The sequence below is a fragment of the Dendronephthya gigantea genome, unplaced genomic scaffold, assembly GCF_004324835.1.
Source record: "Dendronephthya gigantea isolate DGI-Jeju-01 unplaced genomic scaffold, DenGig_1.0 000018F, whole genome shotgun sequence".
NCBI lineage: Eukaryota > Metazoa > Cnidaria > Anthozoa > Malacalcyonacea > Nephtheidae > Dendronephthya > Dendronephthya gigantea.
The window spans coordinates 699,087-720,000 of record NW_021163028.1 but is presented as its reverse complement, the minus strand read 5'-3'; the positions used below and the strand labels follow the sequence as shown (position 1 = coordinate 720,000).

Here is a 20,914-nt window from a genome sequence, read left to right as displayed (position 1 = left end):
CCACGCGAAAACGGCAAGGTATAGATAGAATGCGAGGACGGTTAAGAAGAAACAAGCATTCTGAAAAAATCAGTAATCGAAATCATTACACTGTTTATACACGGACATTTGGAGAATATTTTAGTAAGTTCATTCATGGTGATTTTCCTACATCCGGCACATGCACGGTCGTAAAAAACAACATTCATACAAACCCTGTTATTCTCAGCCAAGTTTCCAAGGAGAAATACTAAGTCAGCAAGACCCAATGCAAGGACCAGGTTCAGATGAACAATTGTCTTCAGCGTTTTCGTGATTCTATGGATTTTTAAGGAGAGAGGATTTTGAACAAAACTGATTAATATATCATTTTGTTGGTTTCGACACTCAATGCAGGGCCACCCAGAAGGGGGGGGGAGGGGGCAACTCCCTCCCAAACCTCCCTAACTGCCGAGCAAATTCGGGAAGTGTTTACACAGTACTTGAGTGCACACAAACGAGTGCTTGTTCGAAGAGATGTGGAATGGTTTTTAGCTATGCACGCTAAACGGAGATGTTTGTTTGAAAAACTGTGATTTGTAAAGTAAAAAATTCAACAGGATTCAAAATCCAAGCAATTATTTCGACTTTCAGTGTTTTTCAGATCAGTGATGCGAACTATGTAAACCATATGGTGTACGTATTACGAATACTATGTCAATACAACAAACCTCAAAATGAAATAAACGGCAAATGTAACAATGCAGCCCACGGACGATAACGATAACCCAACGTATGTAATCAGCTCCAGCTTCATCTCATCTTCACCTGCACCCTACAAAATACAAAGATCAAAATAACATCAAAATCAAGTAAGTATCAACCAAATATGATCAATGATCGTGTTTGGATTTTTCGGTAACAATAGTGAACAGTGTTAAGCCTTTTTTTACATAAAGTCGTGTTTAAAATCTTGGATTCCCTCTGTTTAAGGTTACTGGTGCGCAAAAACCTTTGTCCATTGGAAAAATAATATGGATCCCCGATTCTTAGGAGCAAGTGTGAATCAAGCCTCATAATGCGTTCTTTTAAAAAATCCATTTCTGTAGTTAATTGTTTCTTATTATTATCATCAACCAATATAGCAAAGGTATTATGCTAGTACAGGTAGGAACCGACCCCATCAATTTATATATATATATATTATATTATATATATAATATATATTATATATATATATATATTATATATTATATATATTATATATATATATATATTATATATATATTATATATATATATATATATATATATATTAATGTATAATTTAATTTAATTTAATTTAAGCTGTTGTCGTTTGATAGGTCGTACACAATTTTAAAATTTAAATTAATCTTAAATAAATAATTTTTAAATTCAATTAATTTCTCGTGCACTATCATGCAGTCGCAAATTTACTTAACACTGCATGACCAGATACAAGTTAGAATCTGATTAGTAAATTTGTCTCAGCCCTTTTGATTTCGCAAATAAAAAACATTTTTCCCGTCCTCCTTTGTGTACTCAAAAAGTGGCGTCAAAAGGCGTATAAAAAGGCACTATGTGGACTAGCGGGAAATTAAACACTCTATTTCATGCAGTAGTTCCACCCAAATACTTACGTCCTGCACAGGAAACAAGACTGAAAATTTGGTCAAATGATCGCATTGACATGTTGTGTGCGTGTCATTTTGGTGAACAAGTGAACATCTATAGTCTGACCATCGCCCAAACTTCACATTTTTCCTGCATCTAGAAAACAGAAAAACGAATTAGTTCGGGTTTAAGGTTTTATACAAGTAAACTACTAAACACCGAGCACTGAGGCGTAAAAATGCATCTCAAATACAACAGCAACTTACTCCGAATTTTCGAGCCAATACACACAATGCCTTTTACCTTTGATGGAAACCTCAACAGATGCGAGAGAAAAAATTAATGTACACCAGTACTGAGGTTAGTAGTTGAAATATAGATTGGTATTTGTGATATCAAAGATTATCAAGGCCTTGGTGGAATTGTAAACGCCGCACTACAAATTGAGAAGGTTTCTTAATGCTTTTTGCAGGGTAAAATTAATAGAAAAAAACACTTTATATCTTAGCTAAAAAGTTATTTAAAAAAAAACTTATAGCTAATCATATATATTATAAGTAATATATTTATCACTTTATCAGTTTTGCTCATAACAATGTGAGCCCCTAATTTAAAATTCGCTTAAAATTGGCGTGATTTGATTTGATTCCCGTAATTTATAACCATAGCGAACCCAATGACTATGAGACATGCATTGTCACTGATCTCAATACGTCACAGCTTTTTATAGGTTATGTTTGCGAGAAGTGAAATCAAATTATTCGAACACTAAGCAAAAAATGAGACTTACTTTATTATGTTTAAACACCAGCGTAAAAGGCTTGTACATATCATTCCATATTTCACGTTCCATACTTGCGCTTACAATGATGTCAGCGAGATGATTCTTCTCGGAACCAGTTTGTTTTAACATTTCATCGAGGGGCTTGAACATCATGAATACAGCCGACGTACGCCCTTATTGGAAAAAGGAAATTCAGAGAGAGAGAGAGATTAACTGTCAGGAAGGCAGGAAGGCAAGCAGAAAAAAATAGAGACAGTCAGTCAGATATACAAAGGAGAGCGAAGTTAACGTATAAAAGTTAATGTATAAATATTAAGATCAAATCAAGAAAATAGGGGAATAAATGCAACTAAGGTCCACCATTGGGATTGAACCTACGCTTTAAGTAAGACTCAAAATGCTGTGTTGCCGTAAAAACACGATTCGTTTATTGCGTCAGTGAATCTACTAGAAATTCTGGGTAAACCATAATCCTCAAATTGTCGAAAATTTAACTCCGTGGAAGTGCATGCATGCATATATATGCCCGATAATTTTGAGAAGATCACATTCCGAAAATGTTTGAAGAGATGAGAGGGAGTGTTTTCATGCTCTACTATAACGAGTGATCACGAAAAATTATTTGCCACATGCAGGCTCGACTGTGGTTGCATTTTCAAAATTTCTGCTTACCCGTTCACAAAATCATGTACATGTGATATTGTTCCCAATTTTTCTCGGAAAATGGCAAAAAAGCACCTTAGGGCAACCTCGTTATTCATAGCTGCTTACCTGTATTTGGAGGAAATGCGTTTTCCGGGAAACTGATGCTACCCTTATCAGCGAAAGATGTGAAGTTATCTAAATCTCTAGGAAAGTTAAATCCACGACGTAGGTTCAAATTCATGGAAACAGCAGCGAAAACTGGAAAGAAATTCAGATGCTCGTATTCAGTATATATAGGGTAGGAATTACACATAAGAATTTATGCTTGCCTAGCGCAGATGAACAGCTAAGAGCGAAAATGCGCGTATATATAAAATACAAAGTAGGACACGTCCTCCTTGCATGGTCATGTAAACACCTATCATATAGTTCTTATTTTAAGAACGCGCGTGAACGACTAATTAACGTGCTTTAAAGACGAATTATAACCTGAAATGAGAAACCTAATCTATGTTTAGGAGTTTAAACTGTGCGTTTGCGCCAATTTTAACTTATTTGCTACAATTTTTGCCTAACGTAGACAATCGCCGCAAATTTTCATTCTTATCTCAACAAAATTTTGTTGCATTGAATGCATTTTTGAAAATATCATATCGCAATTTTTTTTTGCTTGACGTTCACCTTTGTCACGCATACGCGTGAAGTTAATCAACGTGTTTACAACGACAGCGACAACGACAACGACAACGACAACGACGATGACAACAACAACAACAAGAACAACAAGAACAACAGTAACAACAACAACAACAAAAACAAAAGATTCGAAAACCAGAAAGCGCGTGGTTCACGAACTTAAGAGGGGTAAATACATATCAAACTTCGTACCAAAGCGTTCGACTTGAACAACATATGATGCAAAGGCCTTCTTCCCAAGCTGCAACTTCTTTGCTTTCTCAAATCCAAGTTTCTCCAACTCGTCCAACGTCTGAAACTGTTTAATTTATCAAAGAGTCCGTTAAGCCCCAAAAATTTGATATCATAATTCACAGAGGTTCCCACCTTCGATTCGTTAGACGTTTTATCATGCAACAGTCGATCAACCGCACTGCTGATTACAACCTAAACGAAGCACAAAATATTAGTAAAATCAGGACCGCGTAGCTAGAAGCTAAATATGGGTGGGGGGTATATTCATATGGCCGACTGATTTCGTTTGTACGCTGTTGTTCCTAAAATAATATATAAACATGAACATATGAATATACATGCACCTCCCTCAATTAAGCGATCTAGCCTACGACCTGCCTGAGTAAAATCATATTTCAAAGGTATAATCTTTCCAATTACCGAGTTTCATTTATACCCCGCGATCATGCAGGCATTCCAATTAATTCAGTATAGAATTTAAAGAAGTTTCCACACGTTTAATTATAAAATTTGGATACCCCGCAACAGAAAACGATGCAGTTGAAATGAACAAAGTTTCTTGGAAAACGCAAGAGAAATAAATTCGCAGATATATCTTAGCGGAAGGAAGAATTATTTCTTGCTTATAGGAAGGGGTCAGCGGTGATCAACTATGCAAGTTGACCAGTTTTGAACCAATTTGTCGGGAGTTCTGAATGGGGTAATGAACGACACTGAACTGAATGAGTGAACGTACCTCCGTGTCGTGCTCTGTTTGTTTACTTGGTGGCGAAGAAGGAGATATCACCCCAGCTAAACAACAAAAAATAGAATGCACCTCTTAATGCCGTGATCAAGCATAATCTATATATTTACAACGATTACTCAGCAGATGAGTTATAACAACTGCTTAAAATAGGGAAGGAGGGCGATATGACCTAAGAGGCAGATAAGATAGTCTTTCATTAATGCAGAGGAATGGAGAGTGTCAACAGGGTGTTTGTCTATATACCACATGTTTTATGAAGTGGCTGCCACGTTGTCACTGGTTTTATACTGGAGCACGCATATATCTACCAAAACTATATAATGGTATAATTAACTTAATAAACTAATTCGGCCCCGTTTGGAGGATATTTCGCGGTCATATCCTTTGCGAGGACGTCATGCTTTCTGGTAAATTTGTCACATATGCAAGAAAAACGGGCTATTTGCAAAAATAAATTATATATTATATAGAAATTATATTTACAACTAGAAAAACAATAATGCAGAATTCCCTCGCCTATCTAAAATGTTGTTACTGCTAAAATTATTTCAATATTAGCAAGTAACAGAAGTTCAACTGGCAAACATGTGGGCATGCAAGAAACTATATAACTGGCGTTGAAAGAACTTAATTAAATCAGTTGTGAAAAATGTTGTTAATACAGTATACCTGGTTGATAGCAAGGATCCTTTGCTAAAATACGAGCAGCTTCCGCAGCTATAAGAAACAAACGAAGTATTACATCAAATATATAACCCATGGATGCGATAGTAAAAAGCCTTGTTTATGCACTACGAGATCGACTTTCATCGCTTGCTTGCTTCAATTATTATGTTGACAAGCCTAAGCTCGGGCAAATTAACTTGACTCGAACACTAGATTTTCCCATCGCTTAAAAAAGAAGTTGTTATCTTTAATGTCAAATCCAGGCCAATAGTATAAGGTCACAAATAAGTCTTTACATTTCAAGCTATGTATCAAATCGTACGTTAATATAGAGGGGACCATATTTATATATTCTGCTATACCTGACGAATTTCTTTTGACAAAAATTTCACTTTCAAAAGAAATCAGCCTGGCATAACAGAATATATGAATATGGCCCCCCTCTATTAACGTTCGATTGGCGCCCATGTGTCGTTAACTCCCCAATAGTAAATATTTCACGCCATTCTGTTTAAAAACGTATGTCAGCATATCAAATTGTTTCTCTTGCTGTACTACTTCATAGCACTTGATTTTTAACACGTGTAATTTGTGCAGTGTGATGCTTTAAAAACGAATATCTGTAAATCAGCATATTAAATTGTATCTCTAGGCCTAGCTGTACTACTTCATTAAAAACTGAAATATAGTTAAGTGCTTTGATTTAAAAAAATTATCTATCTAACTATATAAATATCTGTTTAGAAATATATCATTTAAAAAAGAATTGTTTATATAGACCTGCTCGAGTGCACCTAATTTGCAGCTTTGGTGAATCTTACTTGCACATTAGTTCACTAATATCTTACACATTAATACTACCACTTACATAAAAAGATTCCACTGTTTAACGGGCTAACAATAGCACCATCTGGAAACGTAATACCAACTCGCGAATTATATTCTTCTTCGCTGAAGAGCGAAACAAATTGAAGTTCATATACCTTGCCCTTCGTTAATCTATAAATAAAGAAAGCTGTTTTAAGAGTGAATAGGAAAATGCAAAATTCATGGCTGGCAATATATCTATGCGTAAATAAATCACATTACATAAATGATATCTACAAATTGCAATTTTTCGTACCCACGCGCTTTGTGCTTTGTTCTCGGTCGCGTGGGTTTTTGTGCATGCGGCGCGTGGACAGATTCGCGAAAAAGCACGGGGGATAGCCTGGCAGAAAATGTGTCAATTTCAATAGAAAAAGCGCCTGTCGATATCTCCTCTAAGCAAACTAGATATCAGTAAGATATAAGCATGCCTAAGGTCTATTATATTTATTTAGGAGAACATGCAAAAAGGTAAATAATGATATAGTAAATATAAGTGAATATAACAATTAACCATATCTTTATTCACATATTCACGAAAACTACTGATTATATAAAGACTGTATATATACGTAGGAATAAACATTATATATGTATAGGTTATCACATGAGGGGCGAGGTGATATCAGTTTTATCGCTTGAGGGACGATATCATAAATGTCACGAGTGAGCGCAGCGAACGAGGGACATTTATGATATCGTCCTGAAAGCGATAAAACTGATATCACCTCGTCTCGATTGTGATAACCTGTTTATCACATACTTCTTTTTGATCTATAAAGCAATCGACATTGACTGAAACAAACCTCGAACTGCTCGAGTCAGCCATCTTTGTTTTGACAGCGGCAAATGCAGCGGGACAAAAAGCGATATCAGTGACAAAAAGCGATATCAGTGACAAAAAGCGATATCAGTGACGATATCGTTTTTATGTCACCCTGTTATCGCCCTGATAAAGGCACAAGTATGTGATAAAATATGATATTATACGGTAAAATACAATCATTTAAAAAAAATTAAAATTCTTCTAATTTAAAACTCCTCTATTTAATTAGTAGTAATGTTATTATTATCTCTAATGTTAAAAAAGTACTTTACTCAAACTAAATCCAAAAAAAAAATTAAAAACCTGAGCAACCTTAACATTCAGTCCAAAATCGTCCACGCGTGGAGATAAACTGCATAGAAGCTGATTTACAAAAAAATATATACGATGTAGCTAAAAAATAGTATTTGCAATAATCAAATCGTTAATCTAAAGAGTAATATAAATACACAATTTCCAATATTTTTGGAACAGAGTACAAAATTAGAGCATACAAATGTTCGGCTTTAATATTTTATAACATTTCCCGACCAAATTTTCCTATTAGTGTGCCTTTTCCAGCTGTCTTTATTTACTTGCGCTTCTATATGCTTAGATCAGCAGTTAATTTGTAAAGCAAATAAGCCATGCATTGATTGGCAGAATATGGACCGACAATGCTTTCCACGCGTGCACCCACGTAACAGAGAACAGGGTACAATGTGCCTAGCTACGAGGCAGTGATCTTGTGCAATATTAAAGACGCATTTATCAACTTATAACGGCGAACGCAAACGTATATACGTTCACAACATCAACTTAACAACATAAACAGAATACGTACTGGTACGATGAATCACAATTCTTTTTATATTCTGCAGAGAAAATTCCACAACGAACTGCATTCGCTAATTTCTTGTCTACGTCTGTGATGTACAAAGTGCATTTGATACCACAAAACCAGGTAAAATTATAACTACCACTTTGCGGCGCCTAAGAAAAATATAAAATATTTCTCTTATATGTAAATCCGGTGCCAAATTATTACGCCGTCGGGCCTGGAGTTTAGGAAGACTGTGGTCAAAAATATTTCGTGTTTGTCTTCAATGCCCATATATTTATTATATGCATGCATGTGTATAGAGACTAATGCACAGCAGAATTATTGAATAAAAAACGTATTTCACTGTGTAAATTAAATTTTCACAGTGTAAATTCCATGCAATTTGACTGGACGTACGATGTTTTTCACGTGTGAAAAAATGCCATACACGGCTTTTGATTGGACGTTGTCATTTTGGCGGCAATTTGTTTACATTTTCTTTCAAGATGGTGTTGAAATATAGGAGTGAGATTCAAAACATAATACTCATATTCAAGATATTTTTACATTCAGCACTTTCTCAAATCTTTCAGAAAGAATATCTAACTTCAATTGAACAAAATTACAAAGAAACTGAACGGTAATAAATATGTTTTGATGCATGAAAATTTATTTTTGTTGCTCGCTGTGTTTTTGTATTTTAAAAGCGTGTCGTTCTCAAATTGATCTCTATACACATTTATTAAACAATTTACTTCATGTTTGGCTCGTTTGTACGATTTTTATGATGCACTCGTTGTGAAGGATCGCAAACACAATCGATCTCGACGCTCAACCCGTGCATAAAAATCGTATACGCATGCACTCGCCAACCATGAAGTAATCTATATATATCTATCCTATACCGGTACGAGGTCGAAAGCTTATAGTTATAGTTGTTTCTAAAGAAAATATTCCATCTTTATCGAAACTTCCACCAGCTTTTAGAAACTTATGTTCGCTAAATTATCATTGCAGCACACTCCAAGTCCACCATAGGAAAAAAAATGTCTCCGACGGCAAACAAGTTTGAGCGTATATATATGATATATCCGACTGAAAAGTTCAATACTGCATGCGTTAAAATCTTGCTTATATAGCTATTGAACGACTTGCAGGAGTCATAGGACTATTTCAAATGAAATACGCGGACGACTGACATTTTCTTTTCAAATTTTGCGTCAGCTTATATTGGTTTGACCATACAAAAACCATTTATTGAAATTATCACATCATGTAAAGGCATTCATTGAATTTTTACGCACGGGCAAGCACTTACTGACTTGGGGTTTTTTGGTTTGTTTATTTCTGGTTTCAGTCGTTTTGTTCTTAGCAGAGATCCCTTTGTAAGGAATTCAAGCAAAAACTCCCGTCGTCAAATTTTGATTTCGACAAAGTAATGACGTGTACTCACATTGAAATATGTTTTCAATCTAACAGCATAGTGTCCAAAAATAGTATTAGGAACCTCGAATGCCGATATTATTGCATGACTATCTTGTTTATGGTTAAGAAAATTGTATCCATGGTCGCTTGCGTTTAACCACACATCGCATATAACTCCTTCGTTCATCTTGACTGAAATTAAAAAGAAACCGTTTGAAGATATTTATAAGCGAAAAAGAGAAGAATTTTCAGCGGTCCATTACTTTCCCGAAAGGGACCGGCATTAGCGGCGATCCATTACGAGATGAAAAACAGAAAAATTCTGAATGAAAAAGGCACAAATAAATGCTCAAAGAAAAATTTAACTGATTTTGAAATTAATAAGACGTCTCCAGACAGTATAGGTAAACTAAATAATTCAATATTTTGTTTTTTGTTTTCATCATATGCCTATCAAGCTACTAATACGAATTCATGCATTTCTTGTTTGTTGCAAGTGCAAATACATGCCATGTAATAAACTTTTTATTAACCTCGCTTGCTCGGTCTTTACTGAGAAATATCGGACCTCGATCTTTTTGTACAAACCTCGCTCTTCGATCTCGGTCTGTACAAAAAGACCTCGGTCCGATATTTCTCGGTAAAGACCTCGCACTCGGTTAATAAGAAGTTATAAATTAATTGTATCAAAATTTGGTATATTCATTCATTATTTCGCTATCGTGGCCAAACGTAATATAGTTCAAGTTTAACAAAACCCGTTTTCAGTAATTATGATTGAAAAGGAGACGAATGAAACGTCACTATCAAATATATTTTTTCTTTAGTTGGTCTTTGATGTTTATCCTCCGAATACGCTTCCCGTCGGGAACGTCTCTGACAACAAGATTCCGAGTTTTCCGAGCTATACTTTGAAATTCAAATGTGATATAATTTATTTTGTTAATTTATTCATTTGCGAGCCCTAATAAACTCTTTTGATAAATATACACGCTCTTGGTTTGAAGAATAGTAGCATATTTTTCTTCGCGAGGAAGGCTAATTGGAAGCATGGAAGCAAGACCTTTACTAATAGAAAAAACAACAAAAGATACTCAAATTCAAACATTAATAATTTGCCTGAGCCGGTTTTCCACTATAGAGGTATTTTTCATTTCGCATTGTCATTGGGGATTTCGACTACAACCATTTGAATAAAGGCAAAAGAATGAATTTGCTTAGCGCGACAAACATGAACATCAGTAAAGTCGTTTTAAGCTAAGTTGTTTGAATGTCACTGTGCAAAAATTATCGCACACCGGAATGGAGATGGATTATTTATCTGATTCCCTTTTCTGACATGATGTTGAAAGAAGGAAATGCCAATAAAACAACAAGCCTTACAGAGAAGCAAAGGCGATCAGGTGTATTGAAAAGTAGCAAACGTGACTTGAGAAATGTATCAATATGTTCTTATACCATATTAATACGCTTGATATCTTGATGCCACAGCACCATGCAAAATAACTGAAGCTCAAACTAACCTGTGTTGCTAAAAACGTGCACCTCACAAAGGGAAAGATATTTATTCTTCAACTCGACAATTTTCACTGACTGTCCAAATCTCGGCTCACATTTTATTATCTTCGTCTCATTTGCAGACAACAAATGACGGTTTCCACATATTTGACCACCGTCTCCAGGATTGTATCTTATATACACGCGAAGCAAAGTAGAGGTTCGTCCCGAATTCTTCACTTGAATAAAGGTAATGTTCATTTTTTTGTCCAAATCGACTTGCCACCATGGATTATTGTCGTTGGTTTTCGGGCTTTTTGAGCACGTCTCTTCTTTACCGTCGACCGCATGCGCTGCGCGGTAGTGATCTTTATTTTGGCTCCCGGCCTGAGAGGCATTTCTTTTGTAGGACGCAGAATAGCCTGAAATACAGTAAAGATTCTCAGTGTCAAGTTTTATTATGTAACAGCTGGCGCCAGGAGCTGGACATAGCGCTATCCACCGTATAGTGGTTTTCTCAATCGCTGAAAATGTCCGTTGTACAATATCAAACGTTAGTATTTATATATTGAGGAGTATCGTTGATAATCCCGAGCCGGTGCGGAGCGCTGTGTGAGGGTACTAATTCCGCCCGGAGATTAGGAATTAAACCCGGGTATTGTGACAGAACATTGCGGAATCCAAAGTTGTCTAAATTCATGTCCAATGTCATGGACATGGACGTTCAATGGTCATGGTACTCGTGCGCACGCGCAAAATTTGAACGAGTAAAGACTGGTAATTAGCAACTTGTTGATTGGCTAAGACAACATTTTTGTATTTCAATGAAAAATGTCAGCAATTTAACTGTCATTTTGCGAACTATATTTTTAATGTTTTTTAAATGTTTCATAAACACAATGTGGATCAAATAAAATGATATAAACACTGGGAAAAGATAATATCCCTACGAATCGTCGATATCAAGACTAACAGCGGTGAAAAGGAACAGCTCGTAGTTTATAATCCTTCAAGTGGTATAGGTGTCTACTTTGTTTATTTTGTGTTTGTTGTAAGAATGCATTTTATGAACTTGGTATGTCGTTTTGCGAAGACCTAACCGACTATTTAAGGCTCTAAATCATCGTTTTTACTTTAAAAAGAGTTCTTGAAAGTGTCCAAAATTCGTTTACAAATTTTTCTTAACTTTATTACTTCTCAAAATTATCTAAAATTATCTAGCGACGTTTCCGCTTCTTCAAATATTGTCTTATCAAATCTGTTGCTCAAATAACTACTCTGTTATTTTTGCTCTTGACGTTTGGACCTGAGGGCTTTATTAGGGACAGGTACGAAGGCCCCAACATGGATTGAAACTTCGAAAGTCTTCGCGGTAGCTATGTTTTAGCCGATGAACAGATTTGAGTAGTCCTGAACTTTTACATGCATAATTGACTCATCTCGGGTTCCCGAAGGTATAAACATTCTCTATAGAAGAGAAAAATATTGCCAGGGAGAGACCCCCTTTTTTATTGTGACTACATGTCAGCAGGATCTTGATCGGTTGCTGATCACCCTTTGTGTTTGGACAAGAGTTTAATTAAAGCCCTGATTAAGTATGGAGCCTGGAGGGGGCACGAATTGAGTCAGTGTTTATACAGTAAATACGGCTCGCTCTATCCTATTTATACGGTAAACGTAGGCAATGTAAATATTTGGATAACAAACTTTCAGTCATTTGTGTTATATCTGGTGGCAAAATGCTTATTAGATTAACTAAATTATCCGTTACATGTATCAGTTGAAAATCAAAAAGTAGGTCAAATTAAGACGCAATTTTTACCATAGCAACGGAATTAAATGGCGTCTTGTTTGGCAAAAAACTGGTTCTCTTCGGATAGTAGACAACTACAGGATGACAATTATTGTAATATCATGCAGCAATTCTAAATCACCATTAACGAGCCTTTAAAATGTTTTATAACATTCCAAAAACTTCGATCGACGAAAATGTAATCTAGTCGTAGATAAAAAACGTTATGCTGTGTCTATCTACATGCAGATAGCTCAGATATCTAAGGCGTGCAGGTAAACCTAATTAAATTATTTGTGGTTACGTGTTGCGAAATTATCTGTTAGCCAGCTATTAACTAATTAAAGCGCTTGTACAGTAAGAACCATTTATAATAATTTTCAAAATATAATTCAATTTACAACGTGCAGTACTATATATATCGGCTTTTTCACTAATAATAAACAAATGTTTCGGAAATCGGAAATACCACTCTAAATCATCGTGCTAAAAATTGTAGGCCGAATATCTGGCATAAAATTCTTGCGAAATCTTCCTTGCGCAGCCGTCAAGCGGAAATAGAATTAAATTCACTTTTAGTGACTTGATCTAAATGCCTGTTTACACTTGCATGCAATTTTTGCTGCACGTATATGTGCGATTATATCTTCTCTTGACAGATGAACGAATGAATTAGTTACTGATGTTCAATAACTAATTACTCGTTCACATCTATGAAAAGAAGAAAATCGCAGCAAAAATCGCGTGTGGACGAGCGTTAATATATGAGTCTTAACTAGAGAAAGAAAAACAGATTAAACCTGGACTCTGTTATTGAAATTCTATCAGTGAGACTGCCGCTAGGAAACGCGAAATTGTGTTATGTGAAAATATCTAATATATATGAATATATATATATATATATATATATATATATATATATATATATATATATATATATATATATATTGGCAGATATTTATTATCTACATGCAATGTATATATAGTTCCAACATCAACCGTGTGGATTAAAAGGGTGGAATTCTCGACTGAAAAACGTTGTTGACTGAAAAGTTCCAAGTAGATGCAGCTAAATATAACTTTGCGTGACTTACGGATAAACACACACCTTGATAGCTACTTGCTGTATGTCTACCAGCTGGAAAATGCATATTTCAAGAATTTCGTTTCTTACTTATTTGTGTTATAAATAGCTATATATATACACTCCAATCTAGTGCTACATGACTATATACTTTTATATAAAAGAGGTCCATCCACCTTTTGGTCCATAAAGCGTCGTTTAATTAAGGTGGAATTTTCTTATTTATGAACTTTAAACCGTTGTCTCTATGGATATCAAAACGAACTAAAGCTTCCATATCTATATATGCGTCGAATGCATCTCCATGGCACATCACAGGCTATAGACAGCTGTAAATGTATAAAGTCAAATAATATTACAGTTCGAGCGCCTCCGCGTTTATCAAACACACATGCATTACCATGCATAGATATATGCAGCCATTTCTCTCGAGATCTAACGTAGTCATTTCCTGTTTTTCAATTTTTTACAAAATGCTTTTACGTCTCGTGGAAATACGATAAAGCTGATTAACAAATCTCCTCAAGCATGCACTTTGACTCTACAACTTGTTTTTTTATAGAAACAAATTTGGCGAATTTCGGTTTTTATATCGTGTTGACGCCATCTATGACAATTTTAGCATAAATAGTCTGTAGATAGGAAGAGCGGTTAGCATGCCAAACGATATGTCTGTCATGTTATACAAGCTCTATTGTATCATCGCATTTCAACAAATGATAAAAGTTTAGTCCATGCAGCAACCGGGCTGAACTAAACCTATAGAAGAATGGTGTTCTTTGCATGTATGCGCTAATTTTAAATAAATTGTAAATGCATAGCTATATATCCATCACGCTGCGAAAATTACACCAAATTCTTGCATTCCATTAATCTAAACGCCCCAAATGATTTTGACGGCATGTGAGCTGTTGTTTCTCCCATGCAATGGAACTTAAAGTATAAATAATATGACATTCGTGTTAATGAAACACATGCGGCGGTTTCCACCTGCGACATTAAATTGAATCAATGAAAGAGATCGACTTTACCACGGACCTCTGGGGAGAACCGTTTAGAACTGACAAACGCAGCTATAACTTCATGAATCTTAAATTACGTAACAAACATGCGAAGAACATTCTCGACGTACATCCACCCATACACTTCTAGAACATTCTCTTATTTACGTTAGGCGTTCATTCACACACTTTGGTTATTAACTTTGCAGGGGTTAGGATACCCCCCACCGGGTAATAGGAAACAATAAATCCATAACATATTCAACGATCTGATAAAACTTTTTTCAGTCATCCAAGGAGGATGTGAATGCATGTGTTTTAAATGAGAAATGTCACGCGTGTAGGTGCATGTATGGTGGATGAATTACGACATTTGAAACACCCACGAGTAAAGAACCTATAGTATATATAAGAATTAATTCAAACTGCTATATATGATATAGATATGGCCGAAATAAAAACATCCAAACTTCCAAATGCCTTTAGCCTTGTTATATTATTGTCGTAATGCGTCCTATCATGCAAGAGCCATGCATGCATTCAATGCGTGTCTCTATACTGAACGAAAAGTGCAGTAACTACAGTTATTTATATAATAAACTATTAGCTATTATATATCGCCAATGTTATAAACTGGATGCTTGAAAATAAAAAAACTTTTGCATGCAATCGTTACCTATATTAGCTTGGCAGTTAATGATGTCCGAATGTAGCAATTATTTTAGCAATTCAAGTTTGTTTTTAAACTTTCAACATCCTGTATAGGCTATATATGTGAGCTAAATTGTTTAAACAAAATTCCAAAAAAAATTGACACGAAAATTACAACCCGTTGAAAGCTATGACCTTAGGATGTTTGGCAAAAACACTCATCACGTCTGGTTAGCTAATCTGCGACTCTTTCCACACATTCTCCGCGGAATGCTGCATCTACCTGACTGTTTTAGTCGAAATAGTCAGAGTTTTCTCAAAAAGAAATAAGCAAAATACATGCATGAAGAAGTCAGTTTCAGCATGCAGTCGCGTATACACATATCAAACATATACAGCTGAAGGAAGAAGATATTTCACAGCTCAACGCTGGTCGGGATTACCCCCAACACCTTTGACGATAAATATAGTTTATTCATGCATGTATGGAATAGCCTGTTGAAGGAGATTAATTCCCTCCATCAGTCATATAGAAGTAAAAAAACCCTTTAAGCTTGACGCGGCCCGCGTTCAACTCGTGTTACTTCGAAAATCGTCTGTTGGCCGGTTCCCAATATGCACACAAAAATCGATTAGAATACATGCATGTTGAGAAGTCATGTAAAACTCTGCTAGATTGATTAACTGGGCAAACAGATTTATACAACGATGAGCATTCTCGTCAAATAAAATGCAGCATATACTTTACCTCAAGGTAGACAACCAAAAGAAACAATGTCGCAAGAGAGCGATATTATCGGGATAAATTTTCATGAATTTTTTCACACGCGAGCTCAACAATATAACCGCGGCTTTTTGCTCGGAAATTTATAGGGCTTAGCCTTTTACTCACATCAACAATTAAATATCGTGTAACGGTTGTTATATCCACTGTGTCTGTGTGATAGTTCTGTGCATGGGTTATCATTCTCACACCATGCATGAAAGAATTAAGCTATAGGTCTATATATCGCGTATACATATATGTCTATATATGATGTTGCAAAGTGAAGTGGACTAAATATATTTTTCACCTTGTTATCTATAAGAAACTATTTTTAACCATAACATGATATTACTTAACTCGGGATTGTGTTAAGATATCTTGTATCATCCTGTTGCATGCAAAGACTCTTTGTCTCTGGATATTAATCACAGCCCTATATATACATGCAATCATCGAAGAAAATATATATACCCAATTACCCTATATGAAAATATACGATCTCATAATTTTATAGTATAAATAAAATGCTTTTGTGGAGATATAGGTATAGTGAAACTGGATTTATATATAGCGGAACGAGATTTTATGATAAGGCATTTGAAGTTCAGGATCAAGATAACATCAGTCTTAACTTCAATCAAAATCAATATACAAGCCAAAACCCATTGATGTCGTGCGGTTTTAAATTCGACTAAACGCATTTGTACACTTCACCTTAATGATGTTTGTTTTTTCTTAAGTGGCTTTGCCAGATATGCCTTTGTCCGAGGCACAAGTGTACTGCAGTATGATTATTAGAATTGTATTCCTTTATAACATCAGGTCAATGTAGATAACAAAGAATATTGTGAATATACAATACAACATGTATGTATAATAGGCGGCGTTGAAATATTGGCAAATACAGTCTGCATGAACGCAACAATGTCTGCATGCATTGTACAAACACAATGCAGAAATAAGGAATGCGGTCGTATAGCTACAGCCATATTTTTATGGAATCAAGGCCACATTCTCGATTAAGTTTATGCATACACTATCAAAATTTTATAATATGAATAGCAGTATGCATATCGTCAATATATATAATGTGTCTTGGAATGAATAAAATAGACGATGAACCCTCAAATATGCCATCTTCACCTTATGCACTTTTTTAAGGCACCTCTAGTTTATCTTATGACGCCGTTTCAATTCTCCACATCGTGATGTATTCATAATAACTATATTTACATATTAGGCTGCGAAATGCTGCGAAATTATCCAGGGAGCTATCGACTGCATTCACATCGTTGATGCATGGTGTGAGCAAGTTATGTCGACAACGTTAAGCCAGTGGAAAGCCAAGGTTAATAAGTCATCGACCGAATTCACAGCAAGTGTGGTCTTAATTGACATTTTTAACACAATAGCCAGTCGTATAGAATTTCTATTTACTGCCTTAGTTATGGTTGTATTATGTAGGGCCACGCATTATATAATCTGCATAAATCTACACATAGCAATTATGAAAGAGGAACCTACCATAATAAGATAAAACAAAAGATAAAGCCTATATAATAAAACAGCGCGGTGCGTTCGTAGACGTGAAGCATATATATATATAATATGAACGTAAATATATGAACCAAGCTTTCGCGGAAATTATCTAAATTATTTCACGCCGACGTTTGACGTTTCCTCCATTTTTTATTTTCCTGCATAGTCAACTTATTCTTCCAATCTATATCCAATTTGTATTCGCGGGCTTTATATGCGATTACTACGGCCAATCCGCGGTACATCAAAGCAAATTCGACTCAATTGTGAAATAAACCAAAATATTTCGACGCTTGCAGGGATGTCATTTCAACTGCAAAACGATAATTAATGATGACCCATCTTGGTACAACGGATACAGAGAAATCTTTAGACCATATATAGGCTATTATAGGGATTAAAGTGACCACCTGGTCCATGCGATATACGTTTTTTGAGACTGTGAACTCACGGGCCGGCCTAGTCAGTTGCAATTACTATATAGCGATAGAGACTGGTTTAGAAATGTGTTCCTTCCTTATGGATCACCGACGATACATCCTAAAGCCCGTTTACCACTAATGACTATTGGCACTATAGGCGAATTTATTCGCGTGACGCGAAGCTTAATATAAGGGCTATCTGAAATCCGGTGATGTGATAAAGTAGAAATGCTTCCTATATTTTTATCAGTTCGCACGAGTAAATTGCCTATGGTGGAAACGCCATTAATATCGCTAATGAATCGCGATGTAACTATATAAATAAAGGTTGAAATGAGATTTGCGGAATTTAGGTGTACCTACATATATAGTTTATCGCCCATTAAATAAAACGCATTTCTCATGTAAGACTATATATCATAGAATGTCAGTATGTCACCTCTAAGTGCCAGACTATCCTCGTAGAATTTTATGGAAATCAATCGGTTACGGACTAACTAATATACTTTACATATATATGGCGTAATGCGTTTATATATCAATTCTAACTCAGATCTCGGCGTGCAGTTATATATAGATAATAATAATCAGTAGAACTTCGTATTATACGCTTGTTATTTTAACCAAATTTGAACATTTTCCAGGATTTAAATTATGTCAAAAAATATTGGCACCCGTTTTAAAAGGAGCTTAATGCCAATGACGATAATTTATGAGAATGGAATTTGCAAATGGAATAATCGGGAATGAAATTGTAAAAGGCAAATATGCATGTATATCTATTTTGCCGTATACATGTTTAAAGCCTAACATTTTTAACTTTATATATACTAAATATGGCTTATAAGTAGCTACGTATATACATAGCTATATAAACCCTTTTCACGACTGAAGGCACTGAATTACATGAGCTATTAATTCACAATTTCACTGCAGCCTATATTCTCTTTCAGGATTACATCATACACTAGGAATGCGATATGGCTATGTTACGAGAAAACTGATAGTCTAAATACTATAATGAGTCGACTCAAGATAGATTTAAAACCCGACCACTGGATAATATTATCAATATCGAAGAATCACCACTATTTCACCTTTAAAATAGCTACGCGAATATATCAAAAACATCCCGGCCTAACTAAATGACCGCATGAAACAGAGTCATGTATCAAGGGAATACGAGACAATATATCATCTATAGTGCTATACTACAGTGTGGACATATAAATAAAATAATATTTTTAAAATAATATATTCATGCCGGATATTGTAATTCAGCGTCCATATTAAAAGAAAAATATTGAATATTATATGCCCTAAAGTGCCTAAACTATATACACTTTAATTTGAGTTAAAGCATTTTTTGCACACAAAAACAATATATTCATAGTGTATAGATATATAATAATAATATTCAGAGAACAAAGCCGGATACAAAGAACTTCTAAAACGCAGCATCATTCACACACGTTAATATACAGAAAATAATGGCCAATTGCAAAAGATTACCCTCGTGTACTCACGTTTAACGCAATCTTCATCGAGTAAACCTCCAAGGGACGATTCTTTGAGCACGAGACAACATGTCAAAGTCAAATAAACCACTCCAAAATTTAAACGCTTTGCCATTCGTAAACTTGAAACGGATATACAATTAACTGACCAAGCCAGATCTATAAGATACAACACAGCCAAATGGTTGATGCTGGAAGGTTTATACGCCGGATAGATTTGCAAGTGAAAGGGAAGACACTTCGTTTGGCTGGGATTTTTTAATCGTTAGTCATTTGTGGTCTCTATATCTCGTTTGATTTTACTGACATTTCATACTCCGCTGGTAGCCGGAAATCTGTTCTTTATTATTGGCACAATGCTCTCATACTGTTGCACTCAATTTGGTCACTTAAACAGTTCATTCAGAAACCATGCAGATTAATTAGGAGTGTGGCTTATTATCGTGCGACGTGGGTAGAGAAAGAGCACTCGCGGATCGTGTAAGAAAAATTATAAATATACTTGTTAATTTCTATTGCAACGCCAAGTTTAAGTGCGGGGTTAGGGGTGCGGAGGCGAGTCAATATAAGCGCAAAATAAACGAATCACATTATTGGTAGCTGTGGTATAACCCACTGCAGCATGCACTGCTGTGGCACCGTTTATCAATATACTGTTTCCCCCAACACTGATTATCAACTACATCGATAACCACTGCATGATTTCGTAACTATAATAAGCATATCTCTGTTCAAAAAATCCTCGCCCATTCAGCAGTATTTGTTTAACCCGACCTTTCACCACGCCCTCCTCCTTTAAAGGAAAGGCATTGAAAGGTGACAGATTCGGAGACAGACTGCTCGATCAATGACCAGGGAAATATGTCGCATAAAAATTTCCATATTTCAACAATTTTCATGAGAGCATGTCCCCACAGAGTCTGCAGACCTTTGAACAATCGAAGCTAAATAAAACTCTTGCCGCCTTTGTTGTCTCGATGTTTCGAATATCATGTTGCTATTTAGTTCAAAGGTTATATCGAATTTAGATATTCTCTTGACTGTAGTCATTTGATTCGGCTTACCTAGCTATAGTTCCAGTAGCTACACATAGTACAAGATTGTTGAACATGTGGATAATTAGCATAGCGCAGCGCAAATGAAACAAGGAATAGAGTAATTAAGCAATGAAATGAAAATGCATTTTAAAGTAGATTTATAATGCTTCAAAATTGTCGTAGCCATCCCCCTTCCTCCACGACACACGAGCTCGGGCTGTGCAGAAACAACACAGAAACCCAGCAGTTCAATTACTGTATACAAACAACGCACATACAAGCACAATATAAGCATAATCACCCCGGTGTTTAGCCGCAGACTT

At 35.5% G+C, this 20,914-nt stretch overlaps 1 protein-coding gene across 1 annotated transcript in view; it reads right to left on the bottom strand.

Annotated features, from left to right (window-relative positions):
- The window catches only part of LOC114520794 (adhesion G protein-coupled receptor L2-like), a 29,031-nt gene that overhangs the window by 3,164 nt on the left and 4,953 nt on the right, over positions 1-20,914 (bottom strand). The window contains exons 2-17 of the mRNA XM_028541127.1: positions 19,564-19,713; positions 10,809-11,204; positions 9,314-9,477; positions 7,882-8,030; positions 6,234-6,364; positions 5,369-5,416; positions 4,688-4,743; positions 4,084-4,143; positions 3,910-4,015; positions 3,148-3,279; positions 2,383-2,549; positions 1,859-1,908; positions 1,619-1,748; positions 690-793; positions 195-297; positions 1-60 (exon numbers count right to left, since the gene is read on the bottom strand). The exon at positions 1-60 is cut by the window's left edge and continues 97 nt beyond it. Of these exons, the coding sequence (XP_028396928.1) occupies positions 1-60; positions 195-297; positions 690-793; positions 1,619-1,748; positions 1,859-1,908; positions 2,383-2,549; positions 3,148-3,279; positions 3,910-4,015; positions 4,084-4,143; positions 4,688-4,743; positions 5,369-5,416; positions 6,234-6,364; positions 7,882-8,030; positions 9,314-9,477; positions 10,809-11,204; positions 19,564-19,713 (2,006 nt within the window). The remainder of the gene's footprint in view (positions 61-194; positions 298-689; positions 794-1,618; positions 1,749-1,858; positions 1,909-2,382; positions 2,550-3,147; positions 3,280-3,909; positions 4,016-4,083; positions 4,144-4,687; positions 4,744-5,368; positions 5,417-6,233; positions 6,365-7,881; positions 8,031-9,313; positions 9,478-10,808; positions 11,205-19,563; positions 19,714-20,914) is intronic.